The sequence below is a fragment of the Geotrypetes seraphini genome, chromosome 19 (genome assembly GCF_902459505.1).
Source record: "Geotrypetes seraphini chromosome 19, aGeoSer1.1, whole genome shotgun sequence".
Classification (NCBI taxonomy): domain Eukaryota; kingdom Metazoa; phylum Chordata; class Amphibia; order Gymnophiona; family Dermophiidae; genus Geotrypetes; species Geotrypetes seraphini.
In genome coordinates, this window is record NC_047102.1 from 19,970,673 (window position 1) to 19,989,842 (window position 19,170).

The window sequence follows — 19,170 nt, forward strand, 5'->3', positions numbered from 1 at the left end:
AGACAAAATTTTAATGGCTCTTCAAAATAGCCGCCATGACACGCATATCGCCCAGCAATGCCGGGGAGCAGAGAGTGAAGGTGCCGAACACAGCCTGGATTGCCCTGACACAGCTTCAGCGAAACGCTGTCTGGCCATCGTTGGCTTCGGCTGAACAGACTGACTTTCAGGAACTGTCTATTTAGAAGCTGAGAGATAGTGATCCTAATAGTTCTGTAATGTGAACATTGTTAGAAGCAACTGAATTTTGAGACGGCTCAAACTTTCACAGGAGCACACGATTGGAACATATAAGGCTACATTCACGAACCTGCTCGATCGGGCCTGATCCGGGCAGGTCCGACGAATTCTACAAAGAAAAATATGCAGATGGGGGCAATCAGAAGAACGCCCAGATCGCTCGATAGCGATCCCAGCGCATGTGCAGACCATCTGTAGATGGTCTGCACATGCGCTGGACCTCCGGGCCCGGCATAGATTTTTTTTTTGTCTTCTAGACAACTCTCTGATTCAGGAGCTGGGAATGTGGATGCGCGCCGACTCTCCTGCTCTCCCCTTCCAATCTTGCCGCCCGGACTCTCCTGCTCTTGGCTGCCTTCCCGGCAGTGCAAACCCATGGGTTTAAAGCAGGACTGCACTGTGGCGTGCAGCCCCACTTTAAACCTGCGGGCTCACACTTCCTGCCTTTTCTTTAGTCTGAGCATTTGTGCTGGGCGCAGAGGGTTTCATAAAGAGAGAACTTTTGAGCTAAGGTCTAATCTTTCCCTGCATCCTTTTATTTGTTAGAAATCGGCTCCAAAGCAGAGCTCAGGGCAGAGAGCAGAGCAGGGAAAGCAGTCGCACGATTCCCCCGGTGCCTGAAACCTCTTCCTACACAGCAAGATCGGGGCAGAGAACAGTAGAGTCGGCAGAGACCTGTGCGACTGGTCCCAAGCAGTCACTTCTATGCTTGATCGGCCAGCCCAATCGGTGTCCCAAATTTGTGTTGTGAATCACGTCCCTGCCTACTTTGCATGCGTTTCTTCTTATTTGCATGCACGGATTCAAAGCGGATCGCTGGAGAAGTTAGTGAATGGGGCCCGAGGGAAATCTGGTCGCAAACCGATCAGTACACGATGGGTTTGCTTTGTGACTCTAGCCTTTCCAGACATTTGAGTAGTTCACAGCTGAAGAAACTGTATTGTTTACATGTATAAAATGCAGATAACAGTGTTTGGTTAGGAGGAGGTTCTTTATGCCAATGAGGTATCTAAGAACATAAGAAGTTGCCTCCACCGGGATCAGACCAGAGGTCCATCGCACCCAGCGGTCCGCACCCGCGGCGGCCCATCAGGTCCATGACCTGTCAAAGTGTTCCCTGCCCTAAAAAAACCTATCCTTACTTCTATCTGTATCTCTCTATGTTTTGCTTGTTCGAGTGCTAGCGGCAGGCTTGGGTCTGAGGCTTTTTCCTCCTTCTTTAAAAACAAACCTAGTTAATAGTGAGCCAAATGTGTTAAATGTAATCCTTTAAGCAGAAAGGTTTGTATATTAAACAGGGGTTGTTGAAAGTTGACTATGTGGATCCCTTGTAATTTTTCACTTGCAATTGCCATAGTTCCCAGTCTAAACCAAGAAGAGAATGACATGGATATATATCAATCAATGGTCTGAAACAATGTCAAAATGTAGAATTTCTTTCATGCAAAGTGGCACTTAAGGAAACAAGATAACTCTTTCAGCTACAATGGCAAAATAATGCTCAGAATTTAGGAAGTTGATTGGTTGGGCGGAGGACTTTTCAGCCCCCCCCTCGTAGGAGTGTGCAGGTATTGGATATGATGCACAAAATATTAGCAATATTTCTTATGTTGTTTCATGTCATTATCTAAATGAAACGGAAAAAACAAAACCTCTATTGCCTTTCTGTCATTTCAGCCATTTTTAGATCTGCTTTTTGCAAACTGCATATGTTAAAGCGTTTTAGTGTGCACTTTCTATAAACAGCATTCTAGAACAAAATAAAATGGAATAAAACACAAACAAATTAAAAAGAAATAAAAGAAAGTGCTTTTTTTTTTTTTTCATTTTTGCCACTAGTAGTAACAGAACTCATGGAGGGTAATTTTGTTCTAAAACAAAAAGCAGAAGTGCATTTTTCTCTGTAGTGTGTTGAAGACACGATCACTTACACCAGTCCTGAACCTGCAGTAATGTTTGCCCCCTAAATGTTAGCCAGAATGCGCATATCCCATAATTTACATGCGTATTTGCATGTTCTGCCCACTGGTGAACCATACGCCATCAATGCCACTCACTGATTTATGCTCATTAACTGGGAAATGTAACATAATCCACTAAAATTAGATGCCTATATTGGCATGCCTAGCTGATGGAGGCACCTAATTTAATTAATAGGCTTAACTGGCACAATTAACTGACATGTAACACCTCATAATTGGCATTGATACAATTCTATAAAAAGTAGGCACCTAGGCCAAGCCCAGGGTTGTTCCTTGTGACCCTGGGCAAGTCACTAAGGGCCTGATTTACTAACCTGCCCGATTGTGACCGATCCTTGTCTGATCCGGGCAGGGCCGATCAATTCAGGAAGCAAGAATGTTCTAATGGAGGTGATCGGAGGCACGCCTCCATCCGCCAACACAGATCGCTAGGTAGCGATCCTGATGCACGCACAGACCATCTACTTTGCGCATGTGTTTGCTGTCTGTTTGGTTTTTTTAAAAAACTCTTTTTTACTGGCCCCAACTCACTTGCTTTCTGCCGCCCTTCCCTGCAGTGTGAGCCTGTGATTTTAACCTGCGGGTTTAAAGTGAGTTAAAACCACGAGTTCGCACTGCAGGAAAAGGGTGACAGAGCAGGAGAGTCGGAGGAGGCAGAGAGCAGGAGAGCCGGGAAGCCACAGAGAGAGTCAGGGGAGGCAGAGAGCAGTAGAGTCGTGGCGAGGCAGAAAGCCAGGGAGCCAGAGAGAGAGAGTCGGGGGAGGCAGAGAGATGGGGAGCCAGAGAGAGAGTGTCAGGGGAGGCAGAGAGCAGGAGAGCTGGGGAGCCAGAGAGAGTCGGGGGGAGGCAGAGAGCAGGAGAGCCGGGGAACCAGAGAGAGATTGTCAGGGGAGGCGGAGAGCCGAGGAGCCAGAGAGAGTCAGGGGGAGGCATAGAGCCGGGGAACCAGAGAGAGATTGTCGGGGGGAGGCAGAGAGCAGGAGAGCCGGGGAGCCAGAGAGAGATTGTTGGTGCGGCAGAGAGCAGGAGAGCTGGGGAGCCTGAGAGAGAGTCGGGGGGAGGTGGAGAGCCGGGGAGCCAGAGAGAGAGTCGGGGCGAGGCAGAGAGCCGGGGAGCCAGAGAGAGATTGTCGGGCGCGGCAGAGAGCAGGAGAGCTGGGGAGCCAGAGAGAGAGTTGGGGAGGCAGAGAGCATTACAGAAGGTTCCTCGAGAGATCCTTCTCTTTTCAGGTGGCCAAACTGAATACATGACTTGCTAACATTGTGTTAGAAGCTTCCTCTTATCTTGATTTTAGAAAACAGATAAAAACACAACTATTTAACAGGCTGGGTTCTTAATGTATCCTACTGTTTAACTTAATACTTTTTATCCTATTTTAAACTGTTTGTATTTTTTCCTATATTGTATGCATTCAACTTGCCGAATCTTAGATGATTTATATTGTATGTATTACACTTGATTGCAGTGAACCGCCTAGAACTTCCGGGTATGGCGGTATATAAAAATAAACTATTATTATTATTATTATTTCAGGGCTGGCAGGACAGTCGGAAAGGACATGAGCGATTGGTCCCCAGCAGTTGCTTCTTGTTGATCAGCCAGCCCAGTCGGTGTTCAAGATTTTTGTTTAGTGAATCGCGTCCCTGCCTACTTTGCATGCTGTTTCCCCTCATTTGCATGCACGGATCAGAATTGGATGAACACAGAGGTTAGTGAATTGGGTCAGAGGAAAATTGGGTCGTAAACCGATCGGTTTGCTTAGTGAATCTAGCCCTAAATCCTCCACTGCCCCAGGTACATTAGGTAGTTTGTGAGCTCATTAGAACAGAGAGGGGAAAATGCTTGCGAATCTAAATATAAAAACCACTTAGACGGCTTCCACTGATAGGTGATATATAAATAGAATAAGTCATAAACTTGTTAAAAGTGGGTGTGGTTAGTGCCTAACCCAGGTGAAGAAAACCTTGGGATAAATTGGATGCTCTTAAAGTTAGAATGCCTAGCGCAGGGGTAGGGAACTCCGGTCCTCGAGAGCCGTATTCCACTCAGGTTTTCAGGATTTCCCCAATAAATATGCATTGAAAGCAGTGCATGCAAATAGATCTCATGCATATTCATTGGGGAAATATGGCTCTTGAGGACCGGAGTTCCCTACCCCTGGCCTAGCGACTTAGGTGGCCCTAAGCAAGATTCTGTCCAGTGCACCTAACTTTTATAGACTTGGCCGGTGCCAATTATTTAGGCGGACTCTATAGAATGGGGCTCTAAGTGGCCACTTCCATGTGTGCGGTCCTGCAGCTTCTTCTACAATTACCCCTTTGAAAGAAATTCTAAAATGTAGGTACCCTGAGGCCACATGGTGGGAGCCTCTTCTGCTGTATAACGCAGCCTTGGCTGAGTTGGCACCAATGCTCCCTCACACTTTTTTTTTCATGTGAGTAACAAGTTCTATAAACCAACAAATTTTTACCCCGATATTAGTAATGCCTTTCTGTATGTAGTACACAAACCCTTCACACTTATGGTAACTGATTTAGTTTAGTTTTGTTTGAAGGTCGGATCAGGTCCATATTTTTGTAAGCGACCATGTATGAGTGATTGCTCACATGCTCCACTTAGAGGGGACCATAGCTTGGTTCTGTTTTGCAATTCTGACCCTAACTTTTAGGCACCTAAATACAGTACAAGTGAAAGTGCCGCCTAGCTCTTCCCCTGAATGCCTCTCTTGTAGATATGCGTTCTGTGAGTTAAGTGGCTATCTGCAGAATCACGCTCTGGTAGATGGCATCATCGGGACCCTTTCAAGCCAAGCGCAGGATAGAGAGACAGCACTGAATCTCCAGCACATCTCCATCTTTGCCATGGACCAGTTGATGAAACTGTCAAACGTTTGCACATCGCTGCATCTACATACATTGCTAAACATGTCTTTTCTTTCACAGCTATACTGTATTTGGTGTCAAAGTGTCTAACACATCCACGCTACCCATGTTGGTGGTGTAAACTGCTATCAAACTGACAATTTTCCGCTTAGTAGTAAGAAACTTAGAGTGAGCCCACTAGGGACAAAGTAGCGCTATAGAAATGAATACTAGGAGTAGTAGGTGCCCTTCTAATACTTTTAGGGTATGTGCACACAAAGGCTAGCCATGCTAAAATGTGGTCACCTAATTTACAGAATGGCCCTTTATGTACTGCATGATAGATCCACCATGCCCTCTCTGTGGTCCCCAAGAGCCCTGTGCTTACCGCTTGCTCAGAGATGTTCACCCAGCTCTCATAGCCGTTATTGATGCAGATTTTGCTGTTGCCATTAGGAAAGGTGCAGGGCTGGAACCAGGGAGGCTTAGTGTCTGCGTCCAGGATGTTCACATGTATTGTGGCCGTTGCTGTATGATTGTTTGCTCCAGGGAGCTCTGTGTCCTATAGGAAATAGAATATCATAGGAAAGCAGACAATAAATATAGACTCTGCTGCTCTTGACTCATCTAGGCATTGATTGTGATAAGAGGACAATGGCGTATCTACATGCGCTCCATACATTGGAGGTCATTTGGGCAGAACAAGGTGTGATGGACACGCAGATTTCATAAAATTAGGGCTAATTTTCATATGTATGTGCCAACGTACACGTACAATGGAAGTCAGATGTGAAAACCCATGCGCGGCTCCCTGCTCTAAATACTGCTAGCGCAGTTTAATAAAAGGAGATCTAAGTTGTAACATTTATGTGCTAACATTTATACCTACCCTTTACAAGAGAAGGGATAAAGGGGATATGAAAGAGATGATTAAATACTTCAAAGAGATTAATAGGCCAATCTTGTTCAGAGACAGAGGTCCATGAGTTGAGTTTTCAGGGTGGGAGACTTTGGAGCAAGGTTAGCAAATAAAAGGGAGGGGCCTGGAATGCCCTGAATTCAAGAATGGGAGGTTTGATAAATACAGAGAAACACTATATAGAAATAACTGGAATTCAATTAAAGAAAAGTTAAATGACCTCACAGCTGGAGTGAATTTTGAAGGCAGCTTCAGAGGTTGGGAAATAAGACCAACGATAGTGTTGTAGGGGATTAACTTTCATTTTCCCATTTCATATTTAGGCATTTTTAACTGAGAATTGGCACCAGAATTGTTTTTGTTTTATTTATACCCCGCCCTTATCCAGGGCGAGTTACACACTCACATAAAAAAATGTCAAATTACATGTAACAGAAAAGTAGGATCAACGACAAACATACCTAGAAAGCAGGTCACAAAATTGTGACTTTGTAGGCTCTTTAGTCCAACTAATGCCACTGTAGGTGTGGCTAATGCCAGAAGTGGCGATAGGCGGCCTAAAGCACCTATGGAGGTGCAATTCATATCATAGGCCCTACCTTTGGTACAGTTCTGTAACAGGCCAACAACAGCACAAGTTAGAGAATCCAGGCCTAAGAGCTGCTGGTCTTAAGTTTTAATATGATATATGTACTACCTTCCCCGACTTCAAGCAAATAGAGAAGCTTCACATCAACCCCACAGATCACCCTAAAGAACAGGTTCCAGCTTCTACAGATAGAACCAGCCAGCGACTTTCAGGATGACTTTGAAGAGGATTTACAGAAGATGACTCGGGCTCCAGGAGCAACGGATCAGCTCCCCACGAAGAAGCGCAGAGTGGTAGTCATTGGGGACTCCCTGCTGCGGGGCACAGAGGGTCCAATATGCAGACCGGATCTACAATCAAGAGAGGTTTGTTGTCTGCCAGGAGCCAGAATCAGGGACGTGACCACAAGCCTAGGGAGACTGATCAAGCCCCAAGACTACTTTCTCATCCACGTCGGGACGAACGACACCACCAGGAACACCCCAGAGAAGATACCCGAAGACTTTAGAGCCCTGGGTGAGAAGCTAAAGCAAATGGGAGCACAAGTGGTCTTCTCCTCCATCCTTCCAGTGAGAGGCAAGGGTAGAACCAGGGAAGATCGCATCCAGAAGACAAACGAATGGCTACACGATTGGTGCAGGGAGATGAACTTCGGCTTCTTGGACCATGGAGAGGCACTACAGGGACTACAGGGATCGGATGGGCTCCACCTAACCAGAAGAGGTCTTCAGTATACGACTGGCTCACCTGCTCCAAAGGGCTTTAAACTAGATGAGTTGGGGGAGGGAACCCATCCTCATCTTGGTGTGGTAAGTAACCATCCCGGTATGGTAAGTAAACACTCCATTACTGAGTCTGAGGTACTTACGCTGCAGTCAGTACCGCAGGGGACAGACCAACTCGAAAGGGACAAACTAACTCAAACAGGGAAATAAAGGGCATACTAAGTCAAGCGGGAAAAACTCCACGCAGACTGGGCATACACGAAGTATGGAAGGCTATGTACATCAACGCCAGCAGTTTAAGCAATAAAATACTGGAATTAGAGACGAAAATGAGGAGTGCTGACCTAGATGTGGTGGCCATATCTGAAACTTGGTTTACGGACTCCCATGGATGGGATATGGCTATACCAGGTTATAACTTACTCCGCCGAGACAGAGAAGGCAAAAATGGAGGAGGGGTAGCACTATATATCAAGGAAGAAATCAAAGTTACCAGAATCACAGGTGTCAAGTATACAGGGGAGTCCCTTTGGGTGAACCTTGCCAGAGGAAGTGGCAAATGTCTGTATCTGGGCATTATATACAAGCCTCCTAAACAACAGGACGAAATAGACAAAGAATTAATTGAAGACACTGAGACCTTCACTCTGTGTGAAGACACTGTACTGTTAGGGGACTTCAACATGCCAGATATAAACTGGAACAAAGTTTCAGCTATGACCAACAGCAGCAGAAGGCTACTAACATCTATACAGGGGGCACGACTCAAAACAGATGGTTTTGGAGCCCACCAGGGATCAGGCGATTCTGGACCTGATACTCACCAATGGAGATAGCATCACAGAGGTTTCGGTAGGTGAGACGTTGGCCTCCAGCGACTACAAAATGGTGTGGCTTCACCTCAGGAAGGGATCCATGAGGTCGAACACGTCAACGAAGGTCCATAACTTTAAGGGCACTGACTTCGAGAACATGGGAAATTTTGTCTATGAGGCGCTGCAAAACCAAGACACAACAGATGATGTGGAGGTAATGTTGTCAGCTCTGAAATCTACCCTACAGGAAGCAACCAACCTCTTTATAAGGACTGTAAGTAAACGGCAGAGAAATAACAAACCCCAATGGTTCTCTGCGGAGATCTCGGAACTCATAAAACAGAAGAAAAAAGCATTTGCATCCTACAAACGATCACAATGACCAGAAGACAAAGAAGCTTATCTAGTGAAATCTAGAACTGTTAAAACAGTGGTCAGATATGCCAAACTCAGGATGGAATTAGATTTAGTTAGGAATATTAAAAAGGGGATAAATCCTTCTTTAGGTATGTTAGTGATAGAAAGAGGAATACAGATGGGATAGTGCGCCTAAGGAAACCCGACGGCAACTTTGCAGAATCGGACTCCGATAAAGCCGAACTACTAAACAAATACTTCTGCTCAGTATTTACCTGTGAGGCACCAGGATCCGGTCCACAGCTGCAAACAAGAGAGAGCCCAGAAGGACCCGTTCAGGAATTTTGAGTTTTCCACCAGCAGCATCTACCAAGAATTATCAAGGCTCAAAGTGTATAAAGCCATGGGACCGGATAAATTGCACCCCAGAGTGCTTAGGGATGTCCTTGCAGAGCCATTAGCCACGCTTTTCAATCTTTCTCTGAGCACGGGAAGAGTTCCATTAGACTGGAAAACAGCTAACGTCATTCCGCTCCACAAAAAGGGATGCAGGTTAGAGACTGCAAATTACAGACCGGTAAGTCTCACATCAATAGTGTGTAAGCTTATGGAAACATTGATTAAACACAAATTAGACATGGTTCTGGACGACGAGAGACTGAGGAATCCGCACCAGCATGGATTTACAAAGGGGAGATCCTGCCAATCCAACCTGATCAGTTTCTTTGACAGGGTAACAAAAGGACTAGATAAAGGAGAGTCCCTAGATATAGTGTATCTGGACTTCAGCAAGTCTTTTGACAGCGTCCCACACCATAGACTCTTGAACAAGATGAGTTCGTTGGAGCTAGGAGAAATACTAACTGCATGGGTTAGGGACTGGCTCAATGGCAGACAACAGAGGGTGGTGGTAAACGGTACACCCTCTGAAAAGTTGGAAGTGCACAGTGGAGTACCACAGGGCTCAGTCCTGGGTCCAATCCTATTTAATATCTTCATACAAGATCTGCCTCAGGGACTTAGGGGTAAAATTGCATTATTTGCTGATGATGCTATATTATGCAACATAGTGGACAGAGGTCCTGCCAATCCAACCTAATTAGCTTCTTCGACTGGGTAACAAGAAAGCTGGATGTGGGGGAGTCCCTAGATGTTGTGTACTTGGACTTCAGTAAAGCTTTTGATAGTGTCCCACACTGCCGGTTATTGAGCAAGATGAAATTGATGGGTTTGGGAGAAACATTAACTGCATGGGTCAATTGGCTAAACGGTAGACTTCAGAGAGAGATGGTAAACGGCACCCTTTCAAAAATGTCGGAAGTGACCAGTGGAGTGCCGCAGGGCTCGGTCTTGGGCCCGATCCTTTTCAACATATTCATAGGAGACCTAACTCAGGGGCTTCAAGGTAAAATCACATTATTCGCCGATGACGCCAAACTATGCAACATAGTAAGTAAAGGCACCGTGCCTGACAGTATGATGCAGGACCTACTTCGATTGGAACATTGGTCCTCGACATGGCAGCTAAGCTTCAATGCTAAAAAATGCAAGGTCATGCACCTTGGCAGCAAAAATCCGTGCAGAACTTACACACTAAATGGTAGACCTTAGCTAGAACTAGGGCAGAACGTGACTTGGGGGTGATCATTAGCAAAGACATGAAAACAGCTAATCAAGTGGAGAAGGCTTCATCGAAGGCAAGACAAATGATAGGTTGTATCCGTAGAAGTTTCGTCAGCTGGAAGCCCGAAGTCATAATGCCGTTGTACAGATCCATGGTGAGACCTCATCTGGAATATTGCGCACAATTCTGGAGACCACATTACCGAAAAGATGTACTGAGAATTGAGTCGGTTCAATGAATGGCCACCAGGATGGTCTCGGGGCTCAAAGATCTCCCGTATGAGGAACGGCTGAAAAGATTACAGCTATACTCACTCGAGGAACGTAGAAAGAGAGGAGACATGATTGAAACGTTTAAATATATCACGGGCCGTATCAAGGTAGAAGAAGATATCTTCTTTCTTAAAGGTCCTTCGGCCACAAGAGGGCATCCGCTGAAAATCAGGGGTGGGAAATTTCATGGCGACACCAGGAAGTATTTCTTCACTGAAAGGGTGGTTGATCATTGGAATGAACTTCCACTTCAGGTGATTGAGGCCAGCAGCATGCCAGACTTTAAAAGGAAATGGGATATACATGTAGGAACTCTAGGGGGGGTAATGTCATGGGGGGGTGGGTCATTAGAGTGGGCAGACTTGATGGGCCATGGCCCCTTTCTGCCATCAACTTCTATGTTTTTATGAAGTACCATGCCCAACGCTATGACACAGGACATAATTTTTCTGGAGCACTGGTCTACTATTTGGCAGCTGAATTTGAATGCCAAGAAGTGTAAAGTTATACACCTTGGTAGCAGAAACCCATGCAGAAACTACACTCTGAATGGTGAGACCTTAACCAGAACTGTGGCAGAACGGGACCTGGGAGTAATCATTAGTGAAGATATGAAGGCAGCCAATCAAGTAGAGAAAGCCTCATCCAAGGCTAGACAAATGCTGGGTTGCATCCGGAGAAGCTTTGTCAGCCGAAAGCCCGAGGTGATAATGCCGCTGTATAGGTCCATGGTTAGTCCACATCTGGAATACTGTGTACAATTATGGAGGCCACACTATTGGAAGGATGTGCTAATAATGGAATCGGTTCAACAATTGGCCACCAAGATGGTCTCAGGGCTCAAGGATATCCCATATGAAGAACGTCTAGGTAAGTTGCACCTTTACTCTCTCGAGGAACGCAGAGTGAGGGATGACATGATAGAGACGTTCAAATACGTTACTGGCCGTATTGAGGTGGAAGAAGACATCTTCTTCCTTACAGGCCCTAGGGCGACAAGAGGGCATCCGCTAAAAATCAGGGGCGGGAAATTCCATAGTGACACTAGGAAGTACTTCTTCACTGAAAGGGTGGTTGACCATTGGAACTCTCTTCCACTTCAGGTAGTTGAGGCCAGTAACGTGACTGACTTTAAGAACAAATAGGATCAACACATGGACTTACTTCAAAGAAGAACTTAGAGGGGAGGGTTATTTGAGTGGGCAGACTTGTTGGGCTGTAGGCCCTTTTCTGCTGTCATATTCTGTTTCTATGTTTTTAATAATTTGTTTAAATACCATTTTTATACTAGCGTTATATTATTTAGGCTCAATGATTGTTTTGCGTTAGAAAAGTTGTTACTATGAAGATTTACACATTGATTTTGGCAGATGATATTGACCTTGTTGTTTTTATAGTAAATGTAGACTTACGAAAGCATGCAGGGCACGTCTGGATTCTGCATATAGTGCTGCTATCGGTGGCTGCCAATCACGCCGTTTGGAGAATCATGGTTTGTTCCTAGATGCTGGAAATGTAGGCATTGCCGGATTCCATGAGAATTGTGTCTTCAGACGCATCTAAGGCCACTTCTGGCATTAACCATTCCTACAGTGGCCATAGGTATCCTTAGGCACCTTTTTAGTCGGGGAAAAAGCGCCATTTTTGGAGGCACCTCCTAATTTTATGATGATGTTTTCATTGGTTTTTAATTGACACAGTCAGTTACTGCAGCAATTGAACTAATTAAACAACTAAGTTTGATGCTGTTTTGGGAATTTGTTCCTAAATGCTGTTCTAAAACTTAGCTCCTAACTGCAAGAAGATGTTGCATTTTGGCCAGGTACTAGTGACCTGGTTTGGCTACCAGGCTTGATGGGCCATTGGTCTGACCCAGTAAAGCTGTTCTTATGTGAAGCATGGGTAGGCCATGACTGTGTCTCCCAGGTACATACATAGTTTATAGAATTAGGTGCGCCAACTTTATGCCTGCCATTGACATGATGTAAGAGGGTGCGTCTAAACACTGGCAAGCCAATGCCGACATTATACTATTATTATATAACAGAATCTTGATACCATATGGCATTGGGATGCCTAAAGTGAAGCACCAATTTATAGATGTGTGACCCATTAGAGTTTTAAATGGGTTTGAAGCCTATAAGATTTGATTAATGCTTAATTGTCCTTTTGTTCTCTACCGAAATAAGGAACAATCTGCATTTATAAATTGTGTAGTTTTGAAATTGTATTCCCATTTATTTTGATATGTTTTTGCTTTAACTATTTTTTAGGGGATGGGACATGATTTACTGATGCCTTTTTGTGATCACAATTAAAGCAGTTTACATAGTATAGTATATACAGGTTCTTATTTTGTACTTGGGGCTATGGAGGGTTAAGTGACTTGACTAGTCAGAAAGAGCTACAGTGGGAATTGAATTGGTTTCCTCTGAAGCAGCCTATGGGAGAAACATGGCTATATTGACATTTTAAGACTGATTGGTACATCTTGAGCTTTCTTATGGCTCCTGGACATCTTGTGCAAATTTGTTCACACCTCTTGTTCGATGCGCTCCTTTAATCTTCTCTTCATTTAACCCATATGACACTCAGCCCTCATGATAACACTCATCTGTATATAAAGCAGAACCTACAGGTACTGGTTTAACTCACCCGTGCATACAGGAGAAGCTGCAGGGACTTAATCTGGTCGTAGTCCAGTGCTTGGCGCACTATGATTGTTGGATTATTAGTACTCATTAATGTAAGATGATTCAATGCTTCCTGAAAAGCAAAAAGAGAAATATTTACAATGTCCAATGTGACACGGACAAGAGGACATGGACTGAAGTTAAGGGGGGGACAAGTTCAGGACAAATATCAGGAAGTTCTGCTTCACGCAACGAGTTTGTGGACACCTGGAATGCTCTCCCAGAAAAGGTAATTGTGGAATCAACCGTTCTAGGATTTAAGGGTAAGTTAGATGTACATCTCCTTATGAGTGGCATAGAGTGACATAGGTAAGGGTAAGCTAGATGCACTTCTCTTTACGAGAAGCTTAGAGTGATATGGGGACAGAAACTATGCCGGGGTACACCTGGCGGGGCCTCCGCGTGTGCGGATCGCCGGACTTGATGGACCTAGGGTCTGATCCGGAGATGGCACTTCTTATGTTCTTATGTTCTCCTAGAACCTAAACGGGTTACAATAATACATACATAAAAACAAATAAAATCAATAATAGAAAAAAAAAAAATCACTATGAATCGCTACATTCCACGTTATCAACCGTACATTCATTGCATGGCTGTCTTCCCAAAAGTTCTTGACACTCCAAGAGTTAATTCAGAAGTTTTCTATCCAACGTAACTTACGGTAACTTTTGCAGGTAAAGGGCATTAGGTTCGACCATGACAGACTATAAGAGAGAGAGGAAGGAGTAGGACAAATCGCATTTTTATTTAAAACATTTACAAGACACCTATGTTTTTGTTCTCAATGATATACAGAAAGAAACTGAATTAAATCTACCGCGGGTTAGAAATATGGGAGTTATGCCTAGATTAGATGTACTTTCAGTGACACTACGCATATAGGGGACAATTCTATAAGTGGCTGCCTGCCTTTAGGTGCCTTGGTTCCATTATAAATTAGTGTAACTGGAAATTGCTGCATCTAACACATAGGTGTCCACACATGGCAGCCATAAAACTGGCATAAGTGAGCATGGCAAGATGCAGCAAGGACACGCGTAGCTTACAATATTTGGTAAGTTAGGTGCACAAGTAGGAGCACGTCCCCCTCGTAAATACAAAATATTTAAGTGGGTATTTGCAGAAGAGCGCTAAGGCAGAATAATGACATTTATGTGTATATGTGCACGCATACCTGTACATGCATATATGTCCTTATTCTAAATATTTATGCACATAACTCACACAAATGTGAGCACTTGATTTATAGTATTGCTGTTATAAGGTTAGTTTTATAAAGCGCACTAAAAGATAGGGGGGGGCTGATATTCAGATATTCAATGCCATTTACAGCGACTGACATGAAATATCTGGGTGTGCCACTATTCGGCGTGTGAAGCTGGAGGCAATGAAGCATCTGAGCCTTGAGCTGTACCACTGAGGTCCTTAGTAAAGTATTAATGAGCATTATATGTGGAAATCTTGAGGCTGAAATTGGATGTTGAAATAAATCTGTATGCACTGTCTCTATTGTATGGAAACGTACGAGTCGTGCATATTCACTGTGGGTATCCTGAAAGCCCAACTGGCTGGGCGTGTCTGGTGGACTGGGTTGAGAACTATTGTTCTGGATGTCTAGGCTCAGATATTGGGTGCCTCAGTTTCTAGCATATAAGTTTGTAAATGCAAGGGAGTGCATTGCACACCTGAGGGAGCATGGGAAGGGATGCCAGTTACTGGATTGTGTAAGTTGGGCACAACCTTGCCATATCTAATTGCCCACAGTAATGTGCGGTCTATGGCTCGTGTAAAATGTAAGGCAGATGAATTGTAATTGATATATTGTTTTGAGCTTCCTAGGCATGGCCTAGTGTTTATTCTATAATCCACAATGAACTAGATAAGTAATTATACAATACAAGTATTTTAATATAATGCAGTGTTATAATAAACCTTGCAAGATGCATTCTCATGCTTCTTAAGAGCATTCAGCTATTAAACTATGGTCTGATGCACCCAGGCAGTACCATAAAAGGCCTTAGCAGACCTCTGCCCCCATCCCCATCTCGAATAGAGAAGCCTCCCATACATTCACCTTCTCAAAAAGCTTCTCCCCCTGAAAAGCTTCCATTCTCCCATACATGGCCCCCCACCAAGAGCTTCTTACAAGCAGCCCCCTTCATCAAAGACATCCCCAGTGGATTATATAGTACCACCAGGTGACTCTTAGAGCTTGCAGTCACCATTTTGAACTCAGAGCTGGCAAGGACAGGAGCGAGTGGGAATTGCTCCTGCCTGCCCTACATGAGCCCACCAGGTGGCATCTTTAGGCAGAGGGCTGCTTAAGAGGGTAAAGCTTTTTGGGGAGTGGGTGATAGAAGCTCTTCTGAGGTGAGTGGAAGCTCTTTGAGGAGGTGAAAGCCCAGGACAATGATCTCCAACATAGGGTCCCTGAAAACCTGCATTGAGGCCCTCAAACTGTTGGCTAAAATGGTCTTCAAATTCTTCAAATGCATTAATTTCAACCTTGCCTCTTGATAGAGTAACTACAAACAATTTCTTAAGTGTATTATTCAGGTGTCTCATTTATGGAATTTGCTACTAATGACAACCCAAAATAAAGCAGGTTTTTAAATTATATCCTTGAAGTAACATAGAAACATAGAAGATGACGGCAGAAAAGGGCTACAGCCCATGAAGTCTGCCCACTCTGTTACCCACCCCCTGTCTATGTCCTAATGACCCAATTTCCTTAGCTTGACCCTCGTAGGGATCCCACATGGGTATCCCATTTATTCTTTAAGTCTGGCACGCTGTCTGCCTCGATCACCTGCACTGGAAGCTTGTTCCAATGATCAACCACTCTCTCTGTGAAGAAATACTTTCTGGTGTCGCCATGAAATTTTCCGCCCCTGAGTTTGAGCGGGTGCCCTCTTGTGGCAGAGGGTCCCTTGAGAAAGAAAATATCATCTTCCACTTCAACACGTCCCGTGAGGTACTTAAATGTTTCGATCATGTCTCCCCTCTCCCTACGTTCCTCGAGAGTGTAGAGCTGCAATTTGTTCAGTCTCTCTTCGTATGAGAGACCCTTGAGCCCCGAGATTATCCTGGTGGCCGTCCGCTGAACCGATTCAATTCTGCGCACATCTTTACTGTAATGTGGCCTCCAGAATTGCACACAGTACTCCAGATGAGGTCTCACCATGGCCCTGTACAATGGCATTATGACTTCAGGCTTTCGGCTGATGAAACTTCTATTGATACAACCCAATATCAATAGAAGTTTCGTCATCCGAAAGCCTGAAGTCATAATGCCGTTGTACAGGGCCATGGTGAGACCTCATCTGGAGTACTGTGTGCAATTCTGGAGGCCACATTACAGTAAAGATGTGCGCAGAATTGAATCGGTTCAGCGGACGGCCACCAGGATGATCTCGGGGCTCAAGGGTCTCTCGTATGAAGAGAGACTGAAGTTTAACAAGGGTTATGGATAGGAGAATAGGCTTTGGGGGGGCTTTGTTTCAAGATTGTAATAAGGTGGTGCATCCCTTTGGGAGAGAAGGGGGCGTTATAAGAGTCCAGACTCCCACTCCTAGGCTTCAGGCAGGGAAGAAGGTTGTTGGCTCCATAGCAGGGGATTGGGTTTTGGGTGAGGAAAAGCTTTTGGGACTGGAGGGGCTTGCCAAGATTCACAGATTCTTTGCTATTTTATCATGTGCAAGTTTACACTTAAAATTTATCCTTGAAATAAAAAGAGAAACATGATGGCAGATAAAGGCCGAATGGCCCATCCAGTCTGCCTATCTTCACCATTCACTATCTCTTCCACTCTCTAAGAGATCCCACATGCCTGTCCCATTCTATTTTAAATTCAGATACAGTCTTCATCTCTACCGGGAAACTATTCCAAGCATCTACCACCCTTTCTGTAAAGTATTTCCTTAGATTATTCCAGAGTCTATGACTTCTTAACTTCATCCTATATCCTCTCCTTTCAAAGTTTTCCTTCCTAAAATTAATATTAGTATTCATTTTTAATGTTTAATGCCCAGTCTGAACAAGCAGGTCAAAGCGGTTTACAAAATTAGAAGTATGTGTAAGCTTGAAATCTTTAGGTGGCCCTACACTTTTTCATATCCATACTGCAAACCTTTACAAGAAAAAAGTTGGAGACCATTGGTCTAGGAGGCCCCTCTATTTGGAGAGAAAATTTTGGTGAGAGGGGGAAACAGGGACCTGCTAAGGCCCTTTTAAGGTGGTGCCTGGGAGCATCAGGCCACAGCTTAGCGGCCCGATACTCCCAGTATGAGAAAAATAATACTAGCTATAAAGAAAAATGCATTATTTCATGTAGAATCAAAACAGGAGAGGGAATAGACAACCAAAAATCTAGTGAAGAATGAAGAAAGATCAAGGGGATGTATGGGATGGACAAGGAGAAGATCTGAGTGAACTGCATTATGGGTAAGAGTTATGAGTTTGAAATGTATCCTTAATTTAACAGGCAAAAATGATAAGCAAAGAATGATGTGACTTAATGAAATTTTCTGCCAGCATATGGCATGAAAAGTAATATTTTGGACATTTTAGCGATGTTTGAGCAGTGAATTGATAATGCCAACATATACTGAGTTACAGTAATCAAAGCTGTGGTGGAAAATGTTCATACAGGAATGACAGCTGGATCATTCTGAGGCTAATTCTATTCAATAAATTTATGAATGATATTGCCAAGGAATGGATCTGCAAAAATTATAAGTTTGGACTAATGCTTGGCATTTAAACTTTAATGTGAAGAAATATAGGCTTATGCATTTGGGATACAGAAATCCCAAAGAACAGTATGCAATAGGAAGTGAAATGCTAATGTGCATGGACCAGGAAAGAGACCTCAGGGTTAGAGTGGTTGATTATCTCAAGGTGGTGAAACATTGAGACAAGGAAGTGGACAATGCCTGGAGCTCTAGGTTTGTATACTTCAAGATTAACTTTAAAAAAGTTATTGTAAGGGCATTTTAAGACGCATGAGAGCAGGAAGGCACATGGAGAGGAGGGTTGCTGCTCTATATTAAGGATATGAAGTTATTGTGATGTCTTGTTTATTTTTATGGATAAATGTTTGTTATGTATATTTCTTATTGTAAACCGCATATGATTTATGCAGAATAAAAATTTTAAAATAAATTAAGGATATTTGGCTGTACCAAGGAAGGGTAGAACTAGCAGAAAAAAAGGAGGTGATAATGCCCCTTTACAAATTATTGGTGAGACCACATTTGGGCCCGGATTCTGTATAGGGCGCCTGGTCTCGGAAGCCGATGGGTGTCCTATACAGAATAATGTCTAAGGCCACCTAAAAAGAACCCGATTCTCTAATCGACGTCCATGTTGCAGACACCGGTTAGAGAATCGGGTTGCCGCTGAGCTTATCACAGCAAGAGATCTCCTTGCCGCGATAAGTTTAGCGGCAACTCATATCCACCCCCCGCAAAGACTGCCCAATCCCTCCTGCCGGAACCCCCCAGTAGATCTTGAGGCAGGAGGGATGCACATGGGCCAACCTAAGATTCTGGTTAGCCCAGGTGCCTTAAGGCCCCTGGACCAATCAGGCCTTAGGCCCCTCCCCGGTGCATCCCACAATGCACCAGGAAGGGGCAAGCCCACTATTTAGACAGTAATGAGTTGACACGTGAATTACAAGACAAATGAAATCTTTTGAGCTTGGTGTGGTGTCACTGAGGATCTGGGTTTGTATAGATTTTGTTGCTTTTGAAATTTTCTCATTTCAGTTATAATGTGCCACAAAATCCACTGGCTTTGTTTAGTGTGCCAAAACTGAAACACCATTTGCGAGACAGACAAGCAGGATGGGGGAATGATTCATCTGCTGGCTAGGGTGGTGTCTACTATCCAATAGCCAGCCCAATATGTTTCCTTTCTATGTAAATCAAAATATGCACATTACTTTTGTAAAATCATTGTTATACATATTTTGCCAGTTGCACATGTACCTAATCTTTTTTTCATGTACATCCAGTGCCCAAGGTTTATTAAATTACCCCCTAAAAGGGTATTGAAGAAGGTGAGTAGGTACTTTTATAAAGTCAAGTA

At 44.1% G+C, this 19,170-nt stretch overlaps 1 protein-coding gene across 3 annotated transcripts in view; it reads right to left on the minus strand.

The window, feature by feature from the left end:
• CDHR5 (cadherin related family member 5) overlaps positions 1 to 19,170 on the minus strand; it is a 95,114-nt gene that overhangs the window by 49,443 nt on the left and 26,501 nt on the right. For all 3 annotated transcript variants that reach the window (XM_033928631.1, XM_033928630.1, XM_033928629.1), the window contains exons 6-7: positions 13,040 to 13,150; positions 5,472 to 5,645 (exon numbers count right to left, since the gene is read on the minus strand). In XM_033928631.1, the coding sequence (XP_033784522.1) occupies positions 5,472 to 5,645; positions 13,040 to 13,150 (285 nt within the window). The remainder of the gene's footprint in view (positions 1 to 5,471; positions 5,646 to 13,039; positions 13,151 to 19,170) is intronic.